The sequence below is a fragment of the Strix aluco genome, chromosome 4, assembly GCF_031877795.1.
Source record: "Strix aluco isolate bStrAlu1 chromosome 4, bStrAlu1.hap1, whole genome shotgun sequence".
Classification (NCBI taxonomy): domain Eukaryota; kingdom Metazoa; phylum Chordata; class Aves; order Strigiformes; family Strigidae; genus Strix; species Strix aluco.
In genome coordinates this window covers 37,603,110-37,629,817 of record NC_133934.1, presented here as the reverse complement: position 1 = coordinate 37,629,817, position 26,708 = coordinate 37,603,110, and the positions used below count along the sequence as shown (strand labels likewise).

The following is a 26,708-nucleotide window of genomic DNA, read 5'->3' as shown; positions in this document are numbered from 1 at the left end:
GAACAATAAGGACTGGGAAACAGGAGTGATGGTTGCATCACATGTACATGCACAGTTGCCAAGTTGGTGGTAGTGGATGTAACTCAGAGGTTATGACAGTGCTGTCCCTGTAGTGACATGAATTTGGCTGTTTGACTGACTGCTGGTAGCATAGCAGTGGCAGCTCAGAGTTCATTGCAGGTTAGCATGGACTCTGAATTGCAAGAGAACCACAGCTAAGGACATCAATAAGTGAGCTAAGGTTCACAGATCCATTATGACTGAAGCTTCAGCCTGCTAGCAGCTTGAGGCAGAATCAGATCCTATCAGTCACTGGCATAATAATAGTTCACTTCTTTAACTTCCCCCTGGTTTTATCTCCTTTTAAAATGTCCAGTAGTTCAGCCAGGTCTTCCAGCTGCAGATGAAATTTCAACCTTTGTTCAAACTTCTGAATTAACCTTTGGGTAAATAATGCAACTCTAGTCTCTCTTAAGCCGCATTTGCTTTTTGAAACTGTCTCCATGTGCCTTTTGAGACATTTAGAGCAGTTGTTCTCTTTCAGCTTTATGAAGACAGCAAAGGTAGTAAAAGAGATTGGAGGAGTACTTTTACCCTACCTTTCTTCTTTGTTTTTCTCCCTGGAAAGCTTAACTTACTCAACATTCAAGACAGGAACTGGCCAAGATTAGAATACCTTACCTCAGAGACAACCTTCTCCCTTCTCTCTCTATCTTGGTAGGGATATGATTCCAGAAGAGCAGAGAACAAGATAAGGAATTGTAATATAAATTCTTACTGCTCACATGAGCATTTCCAGTCCTCACTGCAAAATTTGGATGCTTTCCTGTACTCTCACTTCCTTTGGAGAGGAGTGAAATAGCATGAACACTCTCAATATCAGAAGGTGCACTAAGGGGCTCTTGGATTCGTTCCAACTCCTGCCTCCTTCAGAAGTGAGTATCACCAACAATAGATGGAAGTCTGTGTAGGTACTGGTCCTCTGAGAGATCCAGAAGAAGCCTGTAAGGAGAGCAGAGCCACTTGATATTTTTTTCAGTAATATGTAAGCCTAGTTTCACTCTCCAATGGAAAGTAGGTAATGGGACAGTCCTGCAACGAAGAGTATGAGTAACTAAAATTGTGTCAGGTTTCTTTGCTTGCCCACCCAGCACCATGAGTCATCCTTTGCTTCAGACTCTCCTGCTCGCTTCTGTAAATTGTGGCTTAGCATTGTTTGTTTCCCTTGCTAATCTTCACAGGGTGCAGCATAGCAGAGAGGAGCACGAAAGAGCAGGCTTGGCAGAGCCATCTGATTATACTGGTTCTTTTGATCCTAGATATACGTTTACATATCACAGAAGTGAATTTCTCCTTCTCCAGGCGAGAGAGCTAGCAGCTGGAATCTGAATTTGGAGGAACAAATAATAGGATGCTTACAGGTGACTTCTACATGCTGTAGCACCATATTCTTTCTCATACCAGCAAGAAGGTAGGTACGTTGCAGAGGAAGAGGTTTACTCTTGCACACGTAAAGAGAGGAAGTTTGAGGCTTTTGTCACTATCCAGACCTTCAGGTCACCATGTCCTCCTGGCTTTTAGATTGGGATACTGTCATGTCTGAATTGATGTTCAAAGCTTCAGCTGCAGGTTGCCATGCATGACTTCTTCAGTCTTTCTCCAGCAGCAGCCAGCAGTGGAGCAGTAACCTGCCAGGGCTAACACACAAGCAGTTAAGGAAGGCACTTGCAGCCCTAGTAGTTCTTTTTTTCCTTCTTGGCTTTCAGTCTTCAGTTTGTAAAGAAAGCAGGTCCTCTGTGTAAACCCAACCAAACTCAAGCAAGTGTTACCATATGTAAAGTGTTTTTCTGAAACATTTGAATAAGCTGTTAGAAGAGGCTTATCTCCAGTTCCCACAGATGTTTCTTCTGTTTTTGCATATGGATAATAGCTCTCTTCTCTTTCTTCCTTTCCCCCAAACTTTGATCATCGTTTGATCTAATGTGATCTTGGAGCTTTTTCCAGGATTATGGTAGTATTAGTATTGGCTCTGAGGAAGCGGAAATTCACTTTTATCTCTTCCTAAGCAATTTTTTGATTGCAATTCTGCACAGAAAATAAACTGAGACAAATTCGCAGCATAATGTAGTTTCTGTGCTGGCTTGGATTTATGTTAAATGTAGCCATATGGTTCTGTGAAAGTCAGTCATAAGCCTGTGCTAAGGGCAAACACCACCAGCTACAAGGTTTCATCTCAGAAGAATGTTAACAGAAGATGAAGACAGGCATAAAGTGCTCATGGAGAAACAAAAATCCAATTCCTTCTGGAGCCTACTGGGAAAGCTGATCTCATGCATCAGTGAACCAGAGTTCATATGAGACCTAGTCAGTAATTTCTGTTATCTTTTACATCTTCCCTATAATGTCAGTCGGCAGAGATTAATCTTCTCTTTCCATCTGCTTCCTCAACTCAGTGCAAGGAACCAGATTTATTGATGTGATCTATCCATTAGTGAACCAGACAGAGCTCTCTAATGTCAAGTGGCAGGTGGGGGTCATGGTCTTCACTCAGAGAACCCAGTTCAATCCCGCATGAATAGGGTCTGTCAGCAGAGAGAGAGCACACCAGTCAGCAGATGCAGTGCAAGAATTGATTGCGATCTCGGACCACCGTTTTATCCACAGTTAATGGTTTTCTTCTGATTCTGACAGTTAATGTATCTGGTAGGGTTTTTGTAAACAAACAAGAAGCATGATAACCTATTCCCAGGAGGGAAAAATTCAGCTGGTTTGCATTAACGAAAGTTAGGGAAAGATAAATACAAAAACTTAAATGAGAGAAGGTGAAGCAAACTAAAATAGCTGCAGCTGGATATATCCATCCTCTCTTGAAGTAACTTTCTTAAGATTAATTCATTTCTTTATGTGGAAATGGCAAATAGAATGCTAGGTCTTCACACAGAGATAGGCACATGCTATCTCTGCATGTGTCAGTAATGATGTGTTTGAGGTAGAGAATGAGAGCTCCCAAACCTCAGAAGTCTATTCTGTCTGACTTTCCTATGCCCCTTTGAACCATCATAAAAATAAAAAGGTAAAGTTGCAGCTACCCTTAGGTCTTACTTGCTTACATTGGCCTCATGGTGCTGCCAAACTGTCGTAGAAGATGCCATTACACTTTTGAAAAGCAGAATTACTGCTTGCTGCTGTCTCCAGATAGGTGCATTATGAATCAGGACCACTTTTTGACAAAATCTGGTATTTTACTTTTAGCTCAGGTGAGCAACCATCACAGCTGTATTCATTACAAAACAGAATAATTACAGTTTTTATTCCCAGAAATTCAATAATACCATTATATTAAACATCAAAACCAAGTCATTAGGAGTATTATCAAATTCTAAGCAGAGAAGTCATATCTCCAGAAGTATTGGTCCTGAGAGGTAAATATGTCACCAAAACATAAATTCACTAAAATTTACATTTTTCTCAGCTTGCATTCACTCAAAGTGTATTCAATAGAAGTTTTCTCTGCCTCTTGAGGCTTAGGAGAGTATCACTGATGTGTTCTTAATTCTAGATGTCTAAGGTGTAGATATTACCGCTTCGTACCTTCGAGTGAATCCAGGGTAACAGATTGAGGACCTCAGCAGAATGGATAAGACCATTTGCCTGGTCTTGCTTACAGATCTCTTAATTCATATAGTAATGTCCACAGATTCAATAATCTTTAGAGGAAACTAGATAATTTTTAATAGAGTTAGATAGTGGCAGATTTCAGTTGGTTTTGTGGGGAGGATTGACCTGTGCTCCACAATGCAAAAATTGATGTGCTCATTTCATGAAGTATTTAATCTGTGATTACAGAAGACAATGGTATTGCCTTGACTGGAAGAGTCAAGTAAAGTACAATGATCTTTTGAGCCAACAGTGGTCCCCTGTGCTGGTAATTGCTAATATGCCCAGGGTTTTTCTCAAATTACAAGGAGAACAGATGAATCAAATATAACAGATTAGTGGACTTGTTACTTATATGAAAGACATTTTTAGAGAGTCACGGATATACTTAAATATTCGGTGGTCTTTTGGTACCTGAGGGTAAAAGAAACAAATGCAAAACATGTTAGGGATAGTTTTTCTTTCCTCTTCCACCTCTCCTCAAGTCACTTTATATTCCGTCAGTTTTGTTATGTTCTGCACTGAAACAACAGGTATCTGAAAACAGCTTTCCTCAACTCAATGGTTGCCTTCACCTGACCCATAAAGAGCCTAAATTTGGCTTTTTTGCTTTAGGCAATTACTTTTTAATGCTTTTGTATGTTTTACCCTAAAAATAAAGTGAATCAAACAGTAATATTTATAAAAACTTTGTCTTTATGTACTGTGGGGCAAACACTACATACTCATACAAAAACAAGGGAACAATCAGTTGAATTTAAATTAAAATTGGTAGAAGGAGGTGCATTTTGACACATTGCATGTTTAGCCTACAGAACAAACCACAACAAGGCATCAGTGAGACGGTGAGTTTTGGCCTATTTAGAGAAAGAGTGAGCTGTTAGTGAATAAGTAGACTGGGAAGCATTCATCCCCTCCTTTGTACTGACCATTTTCCAACAGGGTATTGTTTCTGGTGATCTGCCCTACTGCAGTAATTCCTGTTTCTGCTTATTGGATTACAGTTACACACAGATTTTGCACATGTAACTGTTCTCTATCAAATAAGATTATCCTCTTTCTCCACAATTTTTGGAATTAACTAACTTGCTCTTTGTACCACGTATGCTTACGGGAATCCTACACCTCACACTGTTCTTTAGACAGAGACCTCCTTCAAAAGTCCAGGTCAGAGACAATTTCTAACATTGAATGCCTTTTGTAGTGCAGTCTTCTGAGTGTTATAGTTGTTCTTGCTCAATGGTCTTCTGGTAGTGGTCTGTAATGATCAGAAGAGCCACATATCTTTCACGCCATCATGGAACTGACCAAACAGACTGCATTTAGGACGCTATAGGAGACAGTACTGCAAGAAAACCTGTACTGCAATGGCAGTATGACATTTCTTACTGATCACGGTGGAATCTCTGTATTCAGAAATATGACCAAACTCATAGATTTATTCTGTTCCAGATTTTTCAGGTGCTGGTAATATACAACAATACACAAGACTCAAAGATTGGGAGGAAGGGATTTAGTGTTTTTAAGCACATCTATTCTAAATACAATTTGATTCTGGATCAGTGGTATTGTAGCTCAAGGTGAGGAGTGTTTTGTTGTTGAATATGCATAAGGTCTAGCAATATTGACCTTTATTCTGTGACAGCAGTCATCATCTAAATAGTAATATTATACAATAGCTGCCTTTAAATCTCAATGGCAAGGTGATAAAATATGATAGACATTCTGACATCCTTAGAGAAGTTCAGTAGAATTTGTCTGGACCTTATTCACAATTCCATATTTAGTATGAATTTTGTAAAAGTCCTGCATAACTTTTAATACATTGTGACATACTTGCTATGGTATTCAGCACCAGAACAGGTGTGGTTGTGCTGTATGAGATACTTCAAAACAGAACTAAAATGCTGCCAAGGAAGTTATTGGAAATGATAAGGTATGCTCTTTCACATGTCTTCCAAGTATATACAAAGCATTCTATATATGATGCCCAAAACCAGAGAAATCATAGCTACAGATCACAGTGGATCTTTTGCAAGGTAAAGCAATTTCAGCATAAGCTAAAAAAAAAAAAAAAAAAAAGTAGTCATGTATCTAATGTAAAATTATATTAAGAATGTTAAAATTATGCAATAATTCTATACAAATTGAGACCAATCTATGTAAAAGTAATGTGGAATACTCCTTTTTGCTTGGTGATAGTTTATTTGTATAACATCTATGCTTTTGACAGTCTGGAGTTGAGGGCCTTCCAGACGTGTTTATGTAATATTGCATTCACTGATGCATAGTATATATTTTCTTCTACACTACGGTCAAAAGTTTTTGTCACAGATCTTTTCATTGAAAAAAACCAAACTGATCTCCTTCTACGACAGGGTGACCTGCTTATTGGATGAGGGAAAGGCTGTGGATGTTGTTTACCTTGACTTTAGTAAGGCCTATGACACCGTTTCCCACAGCATTCTCCTGGCAAAACTGGATGCTCGCGGCTTGGATGGGCACACGCTTTGCTGGGTAAAAAACTGGCTGGATGGCCAGGCCCAAAGAGTTGTGGTGAATGGAGTTAAATCCAGTTGGCGGCCGGTCACGAGTGGTGTCCCCCAGGGCTCGGTTTTGGGGCCACTCCCGTTTAACATCTTTATTGATGATCTGGATGAGGGGATCAAGTGCACCCTCAGTAAGTTTGCAGATGACACCAAGTTGGGTGGGAGTGTTGATCTGCTCAAGGGTAGGGAGGCTCTGCAGAGAGATCTGGACAGGCTGGAGCGATGGGCTAAGGCCAACTGTATGAGTTTCAATAAGGCCAAATGCCAGGTTCTGCACTTGGGCCACAACAACCCCCAGCAGTGCTACAGGCTTGGGGAGGAGTGGCTGGAGAGCTGCCAGTCAGAGAGGGACCTGGGGGTGTTGATTGACAGCCAGCTGAACATGAGCCAGCAGTGTGCCCAGGTGGCCAAGAAGGCCAATGGCATCCTGGCTTGCATCAGAAATAGCGTGGCCAGCAGGGACAGGGAAGTGATCTTACCCCTGTACTCGGCACTGGTGAGACCGCACCTCGATTCCTGTGTTCAGTTTTGGGCCCCTCACTACAAAAAGGACATTGAATTACTCGAGCGTGTCCAGAGAAGGGCAACGAAGCTGGTGAAGGGTCTGGAGCACATGTTGTACGAGGAGCGGCTGAGGGAACTGGGGTTGTTTAGTCTGGAGGAGGCTGAGGGGAGACCTCATCGCCCTCTACAACTACCTGAAAGGAGGTTGCAGAGAGCTGGGAATGAGTCTCTTTAACCAAGTAATAAGTGATAGGACAAGAGGTAATGGCCTCCAGTTGCGCCAGGGAAGGTTTAGACTAGATATTAGGAAGCATTTCTTTACAGAACGGGTTGTTAGGCGTTGGAATGGTCTGCCCAGGGCAGTGGTGGAGTCCCCATCCCTGGAGGTGTTTAAGAGTCGGGTTGACATAGCACTTAAGGATATGGTGTAGTTGGGAACTGTCAGTGTTAGGTTAATGGTTGGACTAGATGATCTTCAAGGTCTTTTCCAATCTAGATGATTCTGTGATAAAGGAAGTTATTCTAAGTCACATTTCTGTTGCTGGACACCTGGCTATCTTATATCAGAAGTATTTGGGCTTTCTATATGAGCCTTACTGTCCTTGAATGTTTTGATAATCTATCTCCATTTCTCTAAAGACACAGTTTTCAAGTAACTTAATCCTTCTGCCCAATTCATGAGGTTTATCACTTTTTTCCCCCCTCCTGCTTTCCCATTTACTGAATTTAGTAGAGGGTACTTCAATTTTATTTTCCACCAAGGAAGTGGCAGCACAGAGAAAATCTTATTTTATGTGAATCCTCCCCCTCAACTTGAGGAGGAAGAAAACCATCTGCATGACAGCAGGTGCACACCAGCACTTGGTGCTCAGAGAGTACAGAGTTAACTTAAAAGCATGATTATTTTACCTTTATTCATATGCTTCTGTTTTTTGAGCTGACATCTTTGAAGTTTTTGAGGCTGTATTTCTGTCTTTTAAGGGCAGAAGCTTAAGTAAAATGCCTACCATTTGTGAAATAAGGGGATTTCCCAGCTGTCGTTGCATCCAAGGATTAGTTTATGACACAACTTTGTATGTTGCTACCGGTCTGTAGTTTAGATTTGTTAGGTACTGAATTCTTCTCCCCTAAAACATTAAGATTAGTGACACTTTTTAATAAAAACATATATCAAATAAGCAGACAGAAATATATACTGAATAAATGTAAAAGTAGAAGATTATTTGCTTTAAAAAGTGAATTGAATTATTTAATAAAGCAGAGCTAGTTTGTCTTGTAAAATATTAGCATGATTCACTGGATTTTTGTACTCTGAAGCTTAATAAAATATTTAAAGTGCTATTTACATGAAGATCTAGCAAGTGCTTGTTAGATGATCAATTTTGAATGGAAGATACACTATTGCAGATGCTGTAAGCTCCCTATGAGGTGGAACATAGTGTAGTTGCCAGTAAGTCAGTGCCTGGTCAAGTAGTGCAAACAGTTGAGGCTTTAGAAATTAGCTATTCAAGTTCCTTGGTTTGAAAAGACAAGGTAGGTGGATATATAGATAATTAAAATTATTTGTGGATAGATTATATTTCAAGAGCATAAGAATTTCAGCATTATTTGAAAGCAGCCTAGATTTCTTGTCAGATACCTTATCCTTCCGAGTGTCTCATAGGAACACTGTTTGGCATGGCTCAGTGAGGCAGACAAGATGTGTAAGTCTGATAGTGTTACACTTTAAATACTTATCACTCAGAGTTAATGTAGCAGGAGAGTCTCTGACAACTTTTTTAGTAACTCCACTCATTAGGAATAGAGAGATCCAAGCAAATTCTCTTAACCCAGAGGAAGATGCCAGGCTGGGTTTTCTGTCGTTATTTTCCCTCAGCATTCTCTAGCCAGTTGGTGCAACCACAGTGGTATTGTATTCATGGGATTGGAAGCAAAGGAGGGATAGCTTAAAGTGAGGAGTTGGGTTGTGTGCTGCCTAGGACTACACACTGCTGAATTCCCACTGCTGAATTCCCACAGCATTCTCCTGGAGAATCTGGCTGCTCATGGCCTGGACAGGTGTACTCTTCACTGGGTGAAAAACTGACTGGATGGCCGAGCCCAAAGAGTTGTGGTCAGTGGAGTTAAATCCAGTTGGTGGGCAGTCACAAGTGCTGTTCACAGGGCTCAATATTGGGGCCAGTTGCATTTAATATATTTATCAGTGATCTGGACAAGGGGATCAAGTGCACCCTCAGTAAGTTTGCAGATGACACCAAGTTGGGTGGAAGTGTTGATCTGCTTGAGTGTAGGAAGGCTCTGCAGAGGGATCTGGACAGACTGGATCAATGGGCCAAGGCCAATTGTCTGAGATGCAACAAGGCCAAGTGCCAGGTCCTGCACTTGGGTCATAACAACCCCATGCATCACTACAGGCTTGGGGAAGAGTGGCTGGAAAGCTACCTGGCAGAAAAGGACCTGAGGATGTTGGTCGACAACTGCCTGAATATGAGCTGGCAATGTGCCCAGGTGGCCAAGAAGGCCAATGTCATCCTGGTTTGTAACAGAAATAGCGTGGCCAGCAGGACTAGGGAAGTGATCATCCCCCAGTACTCAGCACTGGTGAGGCTGCAGCTTGAACACTGTGTTTGATTTTGGGCCCCTCACTAGAGGGAAGACATTGAGGTGCTGGAGTGTGTCCAAAGAGCAACAAGGCTGGTGAAGGGTCTAGAGCACAAGTCTCATGAGGAGCAGCTGAGGGAACTGGGGTTTTGTAGTCTGGAGAAAAGAAGGCTGAGGGGAGACCTTACTGCCACCTGAAGGGAGGTTGTAGCGAGGTGGGTGTTGGTCTCTTTTCCCAAGTAGCAACTGATAGGACAAGAGGTAATGGCCTCAAGTTGTGCCAGGGGAGGTTTAGATTGGCTATTAGGAAAAATTTCTTCACCAGAAGGGTTATCAAGCATTGGAACAGGCTGCTTAGGGAAGTGGTGGAGTCACCATCCCTGGAGGTGTTTAAAAGACATGTAGATGTGGTGCTTAGGGACATGGTTTAGTGGTGGACTTTGCAGTTTTAGGTTAATGGCTGGACTTGATGATCTTAAAGGTCTTTTCCAACCTAAATAATTTATGATTCACATATAAAAGTTACAGTTTTCTTTCATTGTCTTGATGCCCGAGGTGGACTGTCAGAGCCATGACAGCTCACACCACCACAGATAGGCAGCCATCTCCTGAGTTTATCTATGGGATTAACTCCTCAAAGGCTTTGAGAATATAGATTACAGTCTCCAGTAGGCTGTGCTGTACCAAACGCAACATCTCAGCTCTCGCTTTCTTGGGGAAAAAAAAAAAAAAAAACAAAAAGCAAAAGAACAGAGGCTGTTTTGTTGCATTATTTGGTTAAAGCTTAGAGTATATGGAGTTCCATTCAAGTGCTCATATAATTCCAGTTTCCATTCTAAGTCTGTTGAGGTGAACAGGAGCCGAGCAGGAGGATGTGAAAATTGCAGGTTGGTCAGGCAGCTTCTTGTTTTTAACATGAAAGCTGATGTTTAGGAGGAGTATTATTATGTCTACTGTATGGCTTTCCTTCAGTCTTCCAAAACAGTACACATTGCACACAGAGAGGGAAACAGCCACCTTTGTGTTTGGCATTTTCTTGAGATCTATGTAAACATTGTTTGTGAAATATATCTGGACATAGCATTTACCATATGTAGCCAGAAATGAAAGAGCAGTAAAGGTCAAGTGGATAAGACACTTCATCAGGACTTAATGAATCTACATGCTTCTGTGAGTCTGTAAAATTAAAGTAATAGTGTTTTAAGGTGTAAAACATTTTTTACATAGGGCTAGTTATTATTATTTTGGTGTTTGCTACATAGAAAATGTCACAGCTTTTGATGAAGTACCTTCTCAGGATTTAAAGCAACGGGGCTTTGTCTTTTGAAATCGTTGGTAATCCTCTGAGCTCAGAAGGAAAGAAAAATTGGGATGTGCATCGGCAGATCTAGTGCGTATCCTTCTGTTGTTACTGCCAGCAATTTTAATATTGTTCAAAATGAAGTAACCTATGAGGCATATTTCATGGGATCATGTTTGTAATGCAGATATTTTCAAGGAGAGGGCTTATGCCAAGATGTTCTAGTTCATCTGTTAACCTCCCATAGCAAAATCACCTGCAAATAACAAACCTTATTTATCAACTGCTGGTATTTTTCTCAGGCTGCAGTGGGGAAAATTAATTTCTAGTGTCTCTACAGCACATTTCTGATGAAGGTGCTATACCTGTATGGGTTGGTCCATTACTATGCAAGGATCCAAGCACGGGTCCTGGAGGATGAAAGTCCCATCAGCTGAGAAGCAGTCCACAGTGCCACATGGTGTAACTAGAGGGCTTTCCCCTCCACAGCTAGCTCATTTGGTGCTAGAGCCTCTGACCCATAATGTATAGATGGCATGCAGTAGGCAAACACAGGGTAGTCATGCACTTGGTTTCAGGAGGACCTGGGTATCAGCAATTCATGTGTGTCTCTTACCTATTAAAAAATGCAAGCACCTCTCTAGTTCTGTTTAGCTGTTCGTGCGCTTGGTAAGTTCAGAATTCTCCACGGTGTACTTTCTTACCATTTTTAGCTATAACGTATTCACTTTGCAAAGTCCAATTAGGTAAGGCCAAGCCTTACACTACAGAGTTGCCAACATAACAAATTGGTGGAAAAACCCCTGGTGCAAAGATCTTGGTTTGACTGAGGTTTTTTGTTTGTAGAGTTGTATACATGCGTCAGGAGAAAAACTCCAGGTAGTATATGCTGTACTTAGAGGCTCTTCCAAAATAATTATACTTGCATGAACTAAAATTAAAGGATTCTACTGTCAACAGGCTCAGGGAGTAGTATTTCTTTTAGAAATTTTAACTGAAAAAAATTGAAGTTTGCTGCTAACTCACAGAGTGTGTCTTAACTTCAGCTTTGCTTTGCATTCCTGTTGCTGGCTGTGGTTCTCTTTCAGCACTTACTAAATATATTTCTTTAGAGTACTTCCCAAGCTGTAACTAGCTGCTGTTTCCATAATCAGATCTTGTTACGTGCAAGGAGATATGAGTTAGTGAACTGAATATTTAGGACACAAAAAAATCTTTTAACTGACTAATTTTGGCAAAGTTGCCAAAAGTGTGTATCTGAGAGAATGCTGTTTTCTTTGTAGTCAACCCAGGAAAGCTGTGATAAGTGGCCTATAGTCACATTGCTCATTATTGACTTTTTAATGGAGTTCACTGTAGTCTGTAGCAGAAGCCAACAAAAATAAACAGCACCAGAAAGCCTGTCCCTACTTGTCGGATAAACTCTGAGACACCTCCTCCCTACTATACTGTATCTTGGATAGTTCTGTTCCAATGTGTTAGTAATGTTTGGGGGAGTTCCGTCTTTTCTTAAAGAGGAAGTGTATTTTTTTATGTGCAAGTGTCATGACAAATATTGCTTCTGTGGCCCTTTGTAGATTGGATGTTGTTAGCTAATTGAAAAATAGGCAACATTAAACAAAAGACATATGACTGCCTGTGCTCCACCTTTATTTACTTTTATACTTTACTATACCCTCTTTCTTCCACAGGCATTTCCTATTCAAAACAGGAACAGGGACCACACCGCTGTTCAGTACCGCGACGCCAGGGTACACAATGGCATCCGGCTCTGTTTATTCCCCTCCTACTCGGCCACTACCTAGGAACACTCTATCCAGAAGTGCTTTTAAATTCAAGAAGTCTTCGAAGTACTGTAGCTGGAAATGTACTGCACTCTGTGCTGTAGGGGTCTCAGTGCTGCTGGCAATACTGCTGTCCTACTTTATAGGTGAGTCCCATTCTTTATAATTATCACCATGAACAGGGATGTCTTATGGATTGTATAGGGACTGTGACACACTAACCTTTAACTAGCAAAGTTCTTGGTGACAGTAAAAACCACAACAATGATTTAATTACAAAGTCCCAATTGATTAGAGGAAATAGAAAATTTGAATATTTTGCAAGCATTCTGCAGCATGATAGTGGGTGGATTAACTTCAAAGAAGTATTTGAACTGCAATTAAGCTATGTGGTGTCTAGTTCTCGTAAAAGTATGTGTAATACATAGGCTGTAAAAATTCTCTAATGTGAATATAACTTGCAGCATATCCATGGAACTCTTTTCCTCTCATTTTGCGTGAAATATAACTAATACAGCATCTAGGAATGCTGTCACTTTTTTCATCATTATGTATGTATGCACATGTTGGTGTATAGAGCTAGAGCAGAAGTCTAATACAGACTTCTGATTGCCAGATAGGGAAAATAATTGTCCAAAAGGACAACGTGCAGAGAAGATGGAGACTTCTTCCTCTCTTGTGGGTTGTTTATTTTTAATTATTCTCTCTTTTCTCTGTTTGTTTGTTAAATTCCATTTCCCAGTCTTTATTTTAGAGGATTTCCTTTACTTCTTCATCTCTTTAATGATTTAATTTCATAAATGTCGGCTATAAATATTATATAATTTGAGGTTTAGGCAGTTAACGGGGGCAGTGCTTGTCTATGAGAAAATTGGCATTGGCTTTAATAAGGGAACAGAAAGGCTCTTCTTGTGCTTGTAACTTTTCCAGCGGCATTGTCCAAATTACAGATTTTTTCACCTCTGAGTCCATAAATGGCCTTCAAAGACTTTTACCTGATTTTTTTAATTAGAAATTTAAGTCACCACAGTTATGGAAATATAAGTGTAAGGGTCTGTTTTTGATATTGATTGCATTCAGATTCAGAGTCTTTAAGAAGAGGAGAGTCAATCTTTACTTCCTCTTCTTAAAATCAGTGTGAATTAATAATATAGCCTAGAAGGCTTTATGATCCTTAAATCTTCATTGCCTTTGTTGAAACAGGCTTGCTACATTTCAATCCAAGGCACAGCGTAAACTCTCTAAAGCCTTTGAAGTTGTTCTTACCGAGCTGAAGCTCCTGTGAACAATGCAAAAAAACTGGGTGGCTGAGTAGCTGGAGAAATTCCTCTCTGCCAAAGAGGCAAAGCAGAGCCCCCCTGAACTCTCTTGGCACCTCAGCTGCCAGCCCCAAAGAGCAAAAGGCATGTATGCAAATATAGGGCTTGGCACTGCTGTCCAGCCCCTTTTGATCATTGGATTTGTGGTTATTTCGTGTGAATGTGCACAGGAGTATGAAAGTGTGGTTTGGAGTTAAGCTCTGACACTACATCTTTTTTTAAAGTGGGATTGAAATAATCCCATTTATAAAACAAATTAATTGCACTCAGTCTCCATAATATTGCCTCATAAGTCATCAGAAGCAAACATCTGCTACTAAATAAATACATAAATACAAAAGAAGGAATCCAGTATGAATTATCACTGTCAAGAACTGGAAAAAGCAGCCGTACAGATAGTAAAATATTGAAGACCTGATTCTGAGCTGAGCTCTACACTTTGCTAGCCCTGAAGAGCCAGATTACTTATGAATCTGAGGGGCACAGGAAGATAGCTGTACCGGATTATTTCTCCCACAGGCACATTAAGAAATACAAGCATGTCTAATGCGCCTCTATTCCTGTATTCGGGAAAAAGAGCCGAGCTTTCCAGTGAGTGAGAGCTTTCAGCTCCACACATCATTTATTCACATACCCTGTAAAAAAAAAAAAATATAGCTGTACAACATTTCATGGGCACTCGCCAGCTCACATCCTTGCTGAAATAAACAATGCACAAGGGTCTTCCTCTACCCATAGTCAATAGGGAGCTCTTTGCCTACTGGTGATATTACACATATTTCAGCTAACTCAGCAATCTAAATGTAAAATCCAGCACTCAGGGACGCTCTCTAGAGAACTTCGGGTCCATAAAACCTTGAATGGATTACACTCATTCATATATGTGGTTTTTTCTATCTCTACAGATGTAATATCAGAAATACTCTCCATTTAATAGGCCATCCAAGTATAAATCAGTGGAAATCGTTAATCTAAGATGGAAACAGTCTTTCATCTTGGTTAACCTTTTCATAACAGGTGTGAAAGGGAAATGACTGACTAAGAAATTGGTCGTAACATAAAAAGATGGGAAGGACTGCGGTATTGTGTGACCTCTGGCATCCTGTGACATGCCTCTAACACAGTGGTCTGGCTTGTCTGCTGAGGCTTACAGCAGCTGAGGTGGCGTGTCACATTTGTAAAGCCTGTTTGAGACATGTTTTGAACTTCACAGAGAGACATTGCCACAAGCGTGAAAATGCTACAGCCCTTGCTGCAAAATATGCCAGTACACGTTGATAAGGAACGTAGTGTGGCTGATGTCCGCTGTGTGACTGTGGCAGCTGCAGACTGAAGAACTAATAGGACCACTCACCCGGTGAACGGTGATGTAACCAGGCCCTTCTCAGAAAGGCAGAGAGATGAATGTGGCATGCCCAGGCTTATTTTAGTTGCAGTGGATACAGGGTAGAGAAAGTGACTTCAGATCCTGCTGCCTCTGCTCAGGCAACATAAGGCAGAAGAGACAATTTGCTAGACTTCATGTCTGCCTTTGCAGAACTGCTCAGTCAATTACTGCTCCATCAATTAGCCCAGCCAGAGGAAGGAGCTACATCGAGAGTCTGGTCTGTCTTGCACTTCTTCCATCACTCTGACAGGAAAGACTCCTACATTTACAAAGTCTACAAAGAGGAGATGAGAGCAGAGGGTGTCAGCATGGGTAGAGACCAGAGCAAACACTGCATTGTGGGGCCGCTGAGTGCAATCCTGGTGGTCACAAGGAATTGAAAATGTTATTTCAGTCTAAAGGAAAGAAAGTCTCACTTCCAGCCTCCCCGAATAGTCTTGCTTTTCTAGACCTTGTTGTGTCTCTCCACTATTTTACAATGTACAAAAATGTTTAAGTTTACCATTCCTGTGAATGAGACCTCCTAATTTTTAGAGAAAATAGGAGTTGTGGGAAATGTTGGTCCTTTGTTAGATGCTTCATCCACTGTTAAATCATTGAGAAACAAGGAGTTAAGCAACAGAAACATGCAAATGCTGAACAAAAAGATAGAGCAGCAACATGTAGAGGAGTGGAATTAAAAAATAGCTCCAGTTTAGAGTAGAGGATTCAAAGAAAAGTTCCCTGAAATAATGGGTTAAAAAGATGGGGAATAAAGAATATAAACTGCCTCATTTGGGGATAAAGATTACACTGGAATTTCTTCGAGCTGCTCATTTGCTTAACTGCTTTCTGTAATCAGGTTTGCAACCGAGGAAGAAAATGACCAATTTTTTTCCAACATGAACATTTTAGAATCTTTTTCCCTGTTTGGAAGACTAGGAAGAGCAGTATTAAATTTAAGCCATGAAAGAGTAAGAAATATGAAGTTGCCTTAGTTTGACCTCTCTCTATATACACATTAATAGTTTTACCCAAACTCTGTACAGGGAGTCTGTGTGAGAGCCAGAAATAGAGTCCAGCTTTACAATGTGCAAGACAAAACAGAACTCTGTCCTTTGTCTCTCCATGGCTTACTGCCTCGTTCAGCATCCATCATTTGCAGTGAACGAATGAAGGGAAAGTTTTGTAGAGCAACTCCTAGGTCAAACACGGACATCAAATCAAAGTTTCATATGTAGCCTCCATCCTTCATTTTTACCTTTTGGGATATTCTCTCTTGTGTTTTTTTTTCTGACAGAAAAATTCACTGTGCAATTATAGAGAACTACATCAGTCAGGAGGAGTTGTTTCTAATACATTGTTGCACAGCACAGACTCTGACCAGCCATATTAACAGACTGATTGGTACTGTACTAATTATTTCTTCTTTAGTGTGGATTCAACAGCTGGATGAAATTAATAAGAGTTTGGGAACATCAGGGCCCCTCTTTCTTCCCTAGGAATTGCTCTGACAGTTGATTCTTCATTGCCAATGGCCCTATCTTGGCATTGTCGAAGTCAATAAAACAAGTTAGTGCCATTTTCACTGTGCATGGAACTGGAGAGGTGAACAGTGATCTCACTCAGTGCTGGAATGACACAATACCAGATTCAGTCAAATAAGCTTGAAGAGCTGTATGCTGAAAGATTGCATGCATGTATGAATGTTGTCTTATGTCTACTGAATAGGTTTCTACGAACACAGAACAATCTTTGAATACACAGTGACACCTGACCTATTCAGTCAAGCCTCTGCTGTCCTGACTTCTTCACAACAATCTGTCATACTTCCAAGTCTGTTGAGAATTTTACCTTCTGTGTACCTTGGGATTGGTCATTTTATTAGCCTTAGCTCTGCAGCCGATGGTCAGGACAAGAATATACACCAGCCAGCTATTCTTTGTGATAAAGCAAATATTTAAATATCAGTGATAACAGAAGGACATCTCTTCTGTAGGAAAAAAAAGAGAAAGAGGAATTTTATTTAATTAAAAAGGCCACAGGACTACTTTTATCACTACTGCTTACTGTGAACAGTTAAGCAAATCCATTTTGAACAGAAAAGAAAGCTAATATTTAGACTTAACTGAAACATTGTCTGGGAAAACATATCTTTTAGTTTATATTTCATTCTGTGAGAAACAGTAGAAAAACTGCTGTTCTGTTGTGACACAGAGATGACCGTACAGTCATAACACAAATTACAAATGAAATGTGAATGGAAAAGAGATACCAGATTTGAAAGCCGTGTTTGATAATTACGGATAATTCCTATTTTCCACACTTGTATAAAAATAGATACATTGTGCTTATTCTGTGGTTATTACATTGTGCATTCATGCTTTTTGTCCATCTGAAAATGTTACTGTTTTATCATCATCTCAAGATACTTAAAGTAAGCTGAAAATTTACATGCCAATAGATTTCTAATAATGGACAACTATCTTCAGAGTTATCTCAAAAACTTATTGACAATAATAACAGAGCAACTTCAGATAAGAGGTTTTAAGGTAGAAAGAGAAGAAGGAGGCTGCCAGGAAAAATGGCAAACAGGTTTCATCATTAGAGGAGACTGGCACAGAAGGATGCAGGGTGTGAAAATTACATTTTAGGGTCAATTAAATATCCTGCAGGCGAGTTTTATGTAATCCTTAAAAATTAGAAAATTGTCTGTTTCTGCTGACTGAGGTTAACTTTCCATGTCTCCAGTGCTGTTTCCAAGCTTGTTGTCTTTGGTTCTCCCATATTATTCAGGATTTAGTGTGACAGCTGCTGGCATTCACATCTATTCCCAGATTGCAGAGGACCAAATGCCTTTCTTGTTGGACTCAGTAGCAGAAGTCATAGTAGGGCAGAACCACCCTCCACAAAACTAATGGACTTAAAGCTGTGAAATTATGGAACTGAATTTTTGTGACTAAAACAATGACTGAATATACCTGTAATCAAACTGAATCAATTTTACTTTATCAATAAAGAACAATATAATATTTCTTTCTGATTGCAATGCCAAGTTAACATTATTCTGCTGTTTGTAAAGCTCAATTACTGCCAAGAATGAGGAAAACAACTTAATTAAAAATGCCATTTAAATGGAATTTTTATTATAATACCCAGCATAGGTATTGTAATTAGCAGGCATGAGGGAGCATATAGTTTAGTTGCCATTAATCACCTTTCACTATGTGTTTATAGAAACTGTTTTTCTCTTTGACCTACATTTAATTTTGAGTATTGTAATGCTATTGTCACTGAGAGTTTCATCAAGAACTTTTGGTTTTGCACATTCTCTCCCCATTTCTGCCTGCTTCCCTAGGTTGTGCTGGGACCTTAGCTATGACTGGAGCCTCACTGAGGTGTGTGAGTTGGAAATACATTCCCTGTCTGCAGATACATGGCAGATTTTTACAGTTTGCCAGGTTTATGCTCTCACCCCGTTTCACTTTCCATCAAATTGGAAGCATTGAAGTAGACTAATACATTTATATTTCTGATTCTTAAAAAAAAAAAAAAAAAAACCAAAAACCAAAAAAACCCAAAAAAAACCTCCCCAAAAGAAACCCCCAAAAAACAAACAAAAAAAACCCCAAAACAAAACAAAAAACCAAACACCAAATATTTTGTCTTTCCTCTTGGTCTGCTGTCATCATTTGAAGAAAATCCTCTGAGATTTTACAGTTTTCCAAATCCATATATCACAATGTATTCAAACTACCATCTGAAAATCTACAGCAGGGAAACTTCTCTTCTATGAATCTTTCTGAGAAAGCATATCAGCTATCTAAGCACAGTTTTTTAGTGTTGTCTGATTGCACCAAGCACTTAGGAGAACCACATCAATGTCTCATGTTCTTGCTCAGTGTGTGCCTGTATCTGGGGCTGTGAAGGCAGCCACCATCTCCAGCACTACAGAAAGTACATTGCTCCTTGCAAAGCTGTAGGCAATTTCTCATTTTAACAATACATATGGGACTTTTAGGGAAGGCTGAAGGAAGGCAACAGCAGTGTTCCCTGTCATCCTTTCTTTTCCCAAACTAAAGGTTTCCGGTATCAGTTCAAGCTTGGTGAGAGTTGGAAGTGGCTACCTCTCAAGAGTAAGAAGCTGTGAATTAGGTACATGGTGATGTCTTGCTTCTGTCCAGAATGAACATTTCCGGGTCTTGATCAGTTCCAAATGTCATGGGCAGCCAGAAGCTGGTTGCCTCTGATGGCAACACCCCAGCTCTGCTCTGCTGTCTGTTAAAATCTGTTTGCCTGTTGTTTTAGACATCAGTGACACATGTTGCTCTTCTCTGACAGAAGAGCAGGTATGTGGTCTAACTACAAGGCAGGACCAAAGGGTGTGTAGTCTCTTCAGCTGGACCTTCAGTGTGTGGTCATATACCTGGTGAATGCAATACAGCACAATTATTTAGCAGGTAGAAGCCACGTCCTGAAATTTCTCAAGGATTTTAGCATCCTGAATGGACCTTAGGAAAGTCCTCGAAGTTTGAAGTACCAGTGTCCTAGTTCCGTTTCATCACTTAATAATCTTTAAAAACAGAACTCTAAAATCCAGATGATTGATATTTGTAGGCCATGTCTTACTAACATTGGTTCAGGCAACTCCTTTCAGTCATTTCTGCATGTGCTTTGTAAATCATGGTATTCAGATACACATGTGACTGCCCACACTGTTTTTATGCTTTCACATGAAGCTTAATATTACAGCTAGTACTTCCATGGCTTTCTGCATTGCAGAGATTTTCAGCTATGTCTAACATGAGATAAATTCATTTTCCCTAGTATCCCATAGCTATGACTTTCAGATATCTGTGAGTTTCATACAATGTTTACAGCATTGCTGATGAGCTCATTGTGCCTCTTTAGTGTGGAAATATTTTGTAAACAATAATGTAATTTCTTATGTTTATCTTTCTTTCAAAACTGGGAGAGAGAGAATGACTAGTCAGAAAATGAAGTTATACTTCACCACCTTATTGGGCTGAATTGGGCTGAAAATGTTTTTAACATCTTTCATTGAAATAGTACAAAATCTAAACATGTTGAACATCTATGTCTTGAAGCATGAACATTAAATGTACTTTCTTGTCTCTTGCAAGAATACCTTTATGGATAATGCCTTTAGTTGATGTTTTTTAAGTTAAGATCTTGTTACTGTGTTTCAGACTAAGTGCAAAGCATAATATTTACAATTTCAGGAGTGCACAGTATTAATATTTGATTGGTGTTGTGGATGTCACATGCTATTATTGTTAGTGGCACTGAGAGTAAAACATTCATTGAGAAAGATAATCCTCACACAGAAGGATTTAGGAACATGTAATTGGCAGTCAGGAGGTTAAAAGAGACTTGACAAGATTTCAAGGGATTAAAAAAGTTAATCTGTCAAGGAGCATACCCACCTCTGCTCTGAAAAAGGCTTGTATTCTAATTAAGATTTATCACAAGGTTTTTGGCAATAGTCCTGTCACCCTTCCACTTTTGCTCAGTGGAGCAAATTGAAACCCAGTAATCCTGGCAATATAACAGGTGTAGTAATAAACTGCAAGATGACATGATGTCATTGTCCATAGGTCCCACACTGTGTGATTCTGCCATCATACTGTGATGCAATATGATGAGTTTTCAAAATCTGGATGGTGTTTCCAGGAATACTGAAATCTCTTGCAAGCAGGTTATGTAGAGATGTGGGCTGTTCTACTCTCCTCCTATAATCTTTTGGCAGACCCCCAAGTAGTAGCAATTTTTCAATCTAATAAGAAATTAAGTTAAATTACACCAGCTACTTTTTTTTTTATAAATAGCAAGCTTTGAGTAATCCAGAGATGTAGTTCCTATTTTTATCAATGCAGGTAAACATATAGTATGTTTTAGTAGTATGTAAGCAAATGTATGCTTATGTTTAAGAGATTTTGCAAAGCAGAGATGTGATTACTCAAGTTGTTGCGGACATAGGATTACAGTCTCCTCTTCTTTGCTGGTAGTTTCCATTCATTTCTAACTCGTGTGTGTGAAGAAAGAAGCCAGCCCTTAGAGATGTGCTATCTGCTGTGATATGTGAATTATAATACATGTACTAAAACTGGTAGTTTTGTGCATAAATTGCATCTTTCCTGTAAATTGGAGTCTTTTCGTGAATCTTTTCTATGAAGAGAACTGCTTTGTCTCTTTTTGAATGCCTTAAAAAATTCATGCTGTTAAAAATGTCTGATTTAGATGAGATTTTGGTAAATCTCTCCATATACAAGCACATTAGAATAAAAAGGTCAAGTACATGTGTCCAAACTTGCTTTGAGCAATATCATTTGATGCTACATTTATGATTGAGATTGCAAGAACACATGGGTTTTATATAGGTGTAATTACCCCACTGCAGTGATTAATTATGGATGAAGGTTAGGTGTCCTCTGAAGTACACCGGAATCTTTAAGTACGAGATCCTTCATTTTCACATTGATGCCATTTCAGACAATTTCATTCACAAAAACAACAAAAAAATGCTGTCTCTTAGGAATAGCCACCTATAACAGCATTTGTAGTTTTATAATCCAGGAAAAACAAAAATGCTACAACTGTTTAGATGTGGATGTTCGCATTTGAAATGCTTAATTTTCCTCAATAATAAAACCAATCAAACAAAAGGAGAGTGGTTTTGCCAACATTTGCTGAAAGAGGATCACACAAAAGCATCTCTCTTAATAACTCTATAGAAGGAGTAATATAGGAGGGGGTTAGATATTATAAATGAGTGTCAGCAATTTGGAAGATTAGCTAGCTCCAGAAACCTTTAAGTAAAGAAACAGGTATCTTTCCTCTGTTTTTTATTGAAAAATACTTCTAAGTTTAGAAGTACTATAGTACAAGACAAGTATTATTTTTATTTCAGTAATACACCTTGAAAACTCTCAAACAGCAGCCATCTGCTTAGAATTAACACCCTTTGCTAACCACTGGTTTATGTGAGTTTCACAGGGTGTAACACAATAACTGGGTACAGTAAATTTATCTTCACTTGTGAAAGCTCCGAACTCATCTGTTGTTTCATCTTCTCTTTCATCTTTGAAACACCAAGTTTCACACCAGTTTTTATTGAGACATTTCTGCTGGACAGTGGGTCCTCATTTGACTCGCTCCAAATGTTTTCACACTGCCAAGGAATAGTTCTTTATGTTTTCAACTTATTTGCCAGGTTTTTTGTCCCCAGAAGCTTCTTTTCTGTCTCTCTCCTGTTAGTTATCTCAAGTAGAGGTAATGATACTGAGGTATCCACATGTTTGAAAATCCTTCTTGTTATTTCAATTCATATTGAGCCAAAAGAAGAGGATTATTTTGAAACATGTCCTTATTACTGATCCAATATCTTTTCAGACAGTAAAAGGAGTAGTTGGTTTTCTTCATCAGTTTTATAAGTGACTGCTGCTTTAGTGCTGACTGCCTATTCTTAATATCACCTGTAAGATTTTACAGTTCAGTGTCGTGGCTGATTTTATTTTAATGGGAAAAAAATCAATGTGAAACTGTAATCCTAACTTGTTTTTCCCAAGGCTTACATAACTTTTAAACAGCACAAAGTGGCTTACAGACTGGCTTGTGAGCAACAAATCACTGGCTTTACAAACAATTAGCAGTAAGATTGTCTTTATGTCATAGGTTCCTTTCATAAATCGTATATGATAAATTATTATTAGCAGTATTTTTCATGTACCTACAGTATATCTTTGTTCACAGGAATAGTTTCATAAAAGCCACATCTCACTTCAGCAAGGCTTCTGGAGGAACATGGTGTGTTATACCAATGCACATAAAACGCATTAATGACTATATAAGAAAGGATGCTCCATCTAGTAGCCAGTCCCTCCTGAGTGTCTCTGGCCCAGACACACAGCTGCTTAGGCAGTCGTGATTCCTGGTTATGTAGTGAGGAACTGTGTCCCTGTGAGGAACTGAGCTAAAACAGAGTGTGGTGGAGAGGTTTCAGTAGGGGGATGACTGCAGTCACTGAGCTGACTTAAACCTTGGTTTTTTGAACCACAGATTTGCACAAGATTGTTTACTTACGCAGATAACTAATGGCTTACAAGTTTATATTGGAGGTGTTGAGGCAAGGTAGAGTTGTGTAAAAAGGCCTCTTTGGTGGTGAACTCAGCATATCCATTCTGTTTTTAAATATGGATTTAAGTGGTAATTCTGTGGTTTTACAAGCTGATCTGCATGTAGTGATTGGTTTATACATCTACATAATTGCACAGTTCAGGTAGGTGAGTGGTAATTATCATGGATAGATCTAAATCATCGTGAAGAAGTTTTGTAAAGAGGTTATAGGTTATTTTGTTTTGGCCTCAATCACATACCTTTGATCTACAAGTGGACCACTGTAATCGTGATATCATGAAGCCTAACAAACAGCAAAGGATTAGAAAACCTATATATTGACTTCCACGTTCAATCAACTTCCATATGATCTCAGCAGGAAATTCAAAACAAAAGCTAATTTATGGAAAAATATGTAGTTCTAATCACAGTTTAGCTCCATGGGGTTCCAAATAACACACTACAATCTCTACATGCAGATGCTTTCATCTTACATTCCAGATTTGGTGACATTCCAAAAGTTCTTATCAAACTTTATTATCATCGTTTATTAAAGCTTATTACATTTCTCCTTATTGCATGTTTGCTGTAATATTCTGTCATTCTTAATATGGAATAAAAAAGCTTTGATCTTTTTCAGCCTGTCATGGGATGGAAATATGCAACACAAGTGTTTCACTATATACTATAAAATCCCAGCTCGGTGTGTCCTTTGAACATCACATTAATTGGCCCCTGATTCTTGTTCCTTTGGTTCTTAAATCTTTTCATCGGACTGCATTTCTCTATGCCATCAACATGCAAATAGGTTATGCATGATCATATAGTGCCATTTCATTATGATGATATTCCCTCAAGAGATTTGTGGGGTTTTGTTGGGTTTGGGAGGTTTTTTTCTAATAAATAAGGCTTTTGAACTATATAAATGGTTGGGCCCATTCATTGATGCTCTTGCCTAAGACAGATGTTTCCAATGACTTTTGAGACATTACATTGGCATTGCTTTTCTTAACACTTTATGAGGGCTGCGATCTAAAGGATGTCGCCCTGAGCAAGACTTCTGTTGCAGTTGTGGAAAAAAACTAAAATAGATAAGCACAAACCTGAGCCTCAGCTGTTTTCCAGAAAGCAAGTTTAAGGGAGGAAAGAGAAGGAGTTAAAGATTGAGAAGGAAGAGAGTAAAGAAATGCCTGAAGGAATACAGAGGAGTAATTATCCTGCAGTCTTAACCCAGTCTTGAAAAGCATAAATCAGGGGAATTTTTTTTTCCTCCCCCACAATACTTGACAACAAAATCATTGATTATGACTTTATTAGATAGAAACCCAAAATTTATGGAATGTTTTTCATGCCTTTGTATGAACTAAAAGAGATAAAACAACCCTCATCTCAAAGGCGTCAGCTATCTAATATGCACTTCCCCATCATTTCTGTACCTGTAATGATTTTTCACCGTCTTGTTAACTGTGAACAACATTATCTGAAAAAAAATAAACTATGTTCAGGAGAAAGCCCAGGATAATACTAAAGACTATTTAGGTAATACTGAAGACTATTACATAATGGGGAATGTTCAGTGATCATCAGAATAAATGGACAAATCTGAAACAAGACATAAGAGATAAATCTTATTTAAATAAGAGGCTACTGAATAATGATCTTTGTTTCTGTTTTAAGAAATCTGGATTCTCCCTTAAGCTTTGAATGTGCCTCACATAGTGCTGTTGACAGAATTAGACCATTGTTATATAAAAGTCCCTGGCTTGACAACTAAAATGAAACATCAAGCCATAAAAGTTTTCAGAGGAATAAACGTTCCATTTTTCGGTGAAGGTAGTAAAAATAGTTACACCGAGACTACCACACATCTTCCTTAACAGTTCAAACGCAACAATACTTTGAAATGGCATATAATTGTCTTTGATTAGTGGTCAAAGAAAGTAAGTTTATCCACAGTAGATAGCTGATATATCTTTGTTGCTATTTTTTTTCTCAGAAATTTTTTGTGATGTGCTTTGCTAATTCTTTCTTAAAAGGTTCCAAGAAAAAATGAGGAATAGAGTATAAAGGTTGGATTTTTTTTACAGGTGAAACAGTAAAATCAATGGACCCATTCAACAGTTCAGGATTAAAGAAAACTTTTTCAGTTACTGTATTGATCTTGATAGGTATCACTAAGTTTTTCATATAATGCTATATTGAAATGGCTTACATTCAGAATACAGGTTCAGAAACGTTTATATTGTGCTCCTGGTGACTAACCTTTTGAACATGCTCAAAAGCATGTACTTTTAAGTTATTTTAAATTTAGAAATAACAGGCTTTTGTTGATTTGAGAAAAAAAGTAATAAATAAAGAATTTATCTTTGTAACTTTTAATTCACTTTATTTAAAATTTTAATTAACTTTTTAATTCACTGTTTGATCTGCAGCAACATCCAAGGCATCCTATTATCTTAGAAAAAAGCAAATGAATGCAAATCACTGACAGTTGATTTGCACATCTTCTGGTCCACTCCAGGTCCTTCAGAATAAAATGGGTTTAGATTCTAATTATATTGCAAGAAAAATATATGGGAGATAATTTTAAAAACCACTTCAATGTTCAAATATTTCATTTGAAAATGTATTGCCAACGGGGAGATGAACTAGAAGATAATCCTTCAACAAGATTGAGCAATAATTGCAATTTGCTTAGTTTAAATTATAATCTTTTTGCATTGCTTTAAATATAAATGATATTCACTTTTCCTTATGTGCAAGTGTACATATATATTATTCTATTAATTCTAGGGAAGCAATTTTGTAAATCATGGTTTGAAAGCACCAGCACCTAGAAATAAAAAGCTGTAGCAGTCCTGGAAGATCAGTTCAGTATCTTAGCAAGAAGCTCATCTTCAAGCACAGTTTCATGAATAATAAGACTTGATTACCATACCTTGTAAAACACATGGGAGAAAGGAAGGAGGGTCGCCAACATCATTCAGTTCCTCTTGCCAACTTTCCCCACACTGTCGAGTTCTTTATATTTATAGAACATACGCCATAGGCCTTATCTCCAGAGGTCTTGGGGAGATGCTTGTTACTTAGAGATAGCTGGTGGTTTTTTCTGCTGCTAGTGTTAATTTTTCATCTGTCGTTATTCTAGGAAGAGCTGGAGGAACATGGGAAGTCCATTTCCCAATTCAGGCAACTCTGTTGCTGCTTCTTTCTACTTAGAAGAATCCTCCTATCTGTGAATTCTTGTTTCCCTGAAATGCACTGTGTCACTTTTAGAATTTTTTCACTGCAAAAAGCAAGTTTACCAAATTCAGAATGGAAGCTGTTGAACTACTGGCATTTCTGACCAGTACTTCAGAGACTTCAGACTCAAACTTTGGTTACCTCTCCAGTTACTGTAGGGCTACTTCTGTGAATAAAGCCTCTGCTTATATGCATATGGGTTTGCTTGTTCATCCTTATCACCTGCATCTTTAATGCTTCCACTTGCAC

The 26,708-nt window shown here is 38.9% G+C and overlaps 1 protein-coding gene across 1 annotated transcript in view; it reads left to right on the top strand.

Annotated features, from left to right (window-relative positions):
• Positions 1-26,708, top strand: part of TENM3 (teneurin transmembrane protein 3) — a 423,548-nt gene that overhangs the window by 292,487 nt on the left and 104,353 nt on the right. Inside the window, exon 9 of the mRNA XM_074822768.1 lies at positions 12,303-12,541. Coding sequence (XP_074678869.1) covers positions 12,303-12,541 — 239 coding nt within the window. The remainder of the gene's footprint in view (positions 1-12,302; positions 12,542-26,708) is intronic.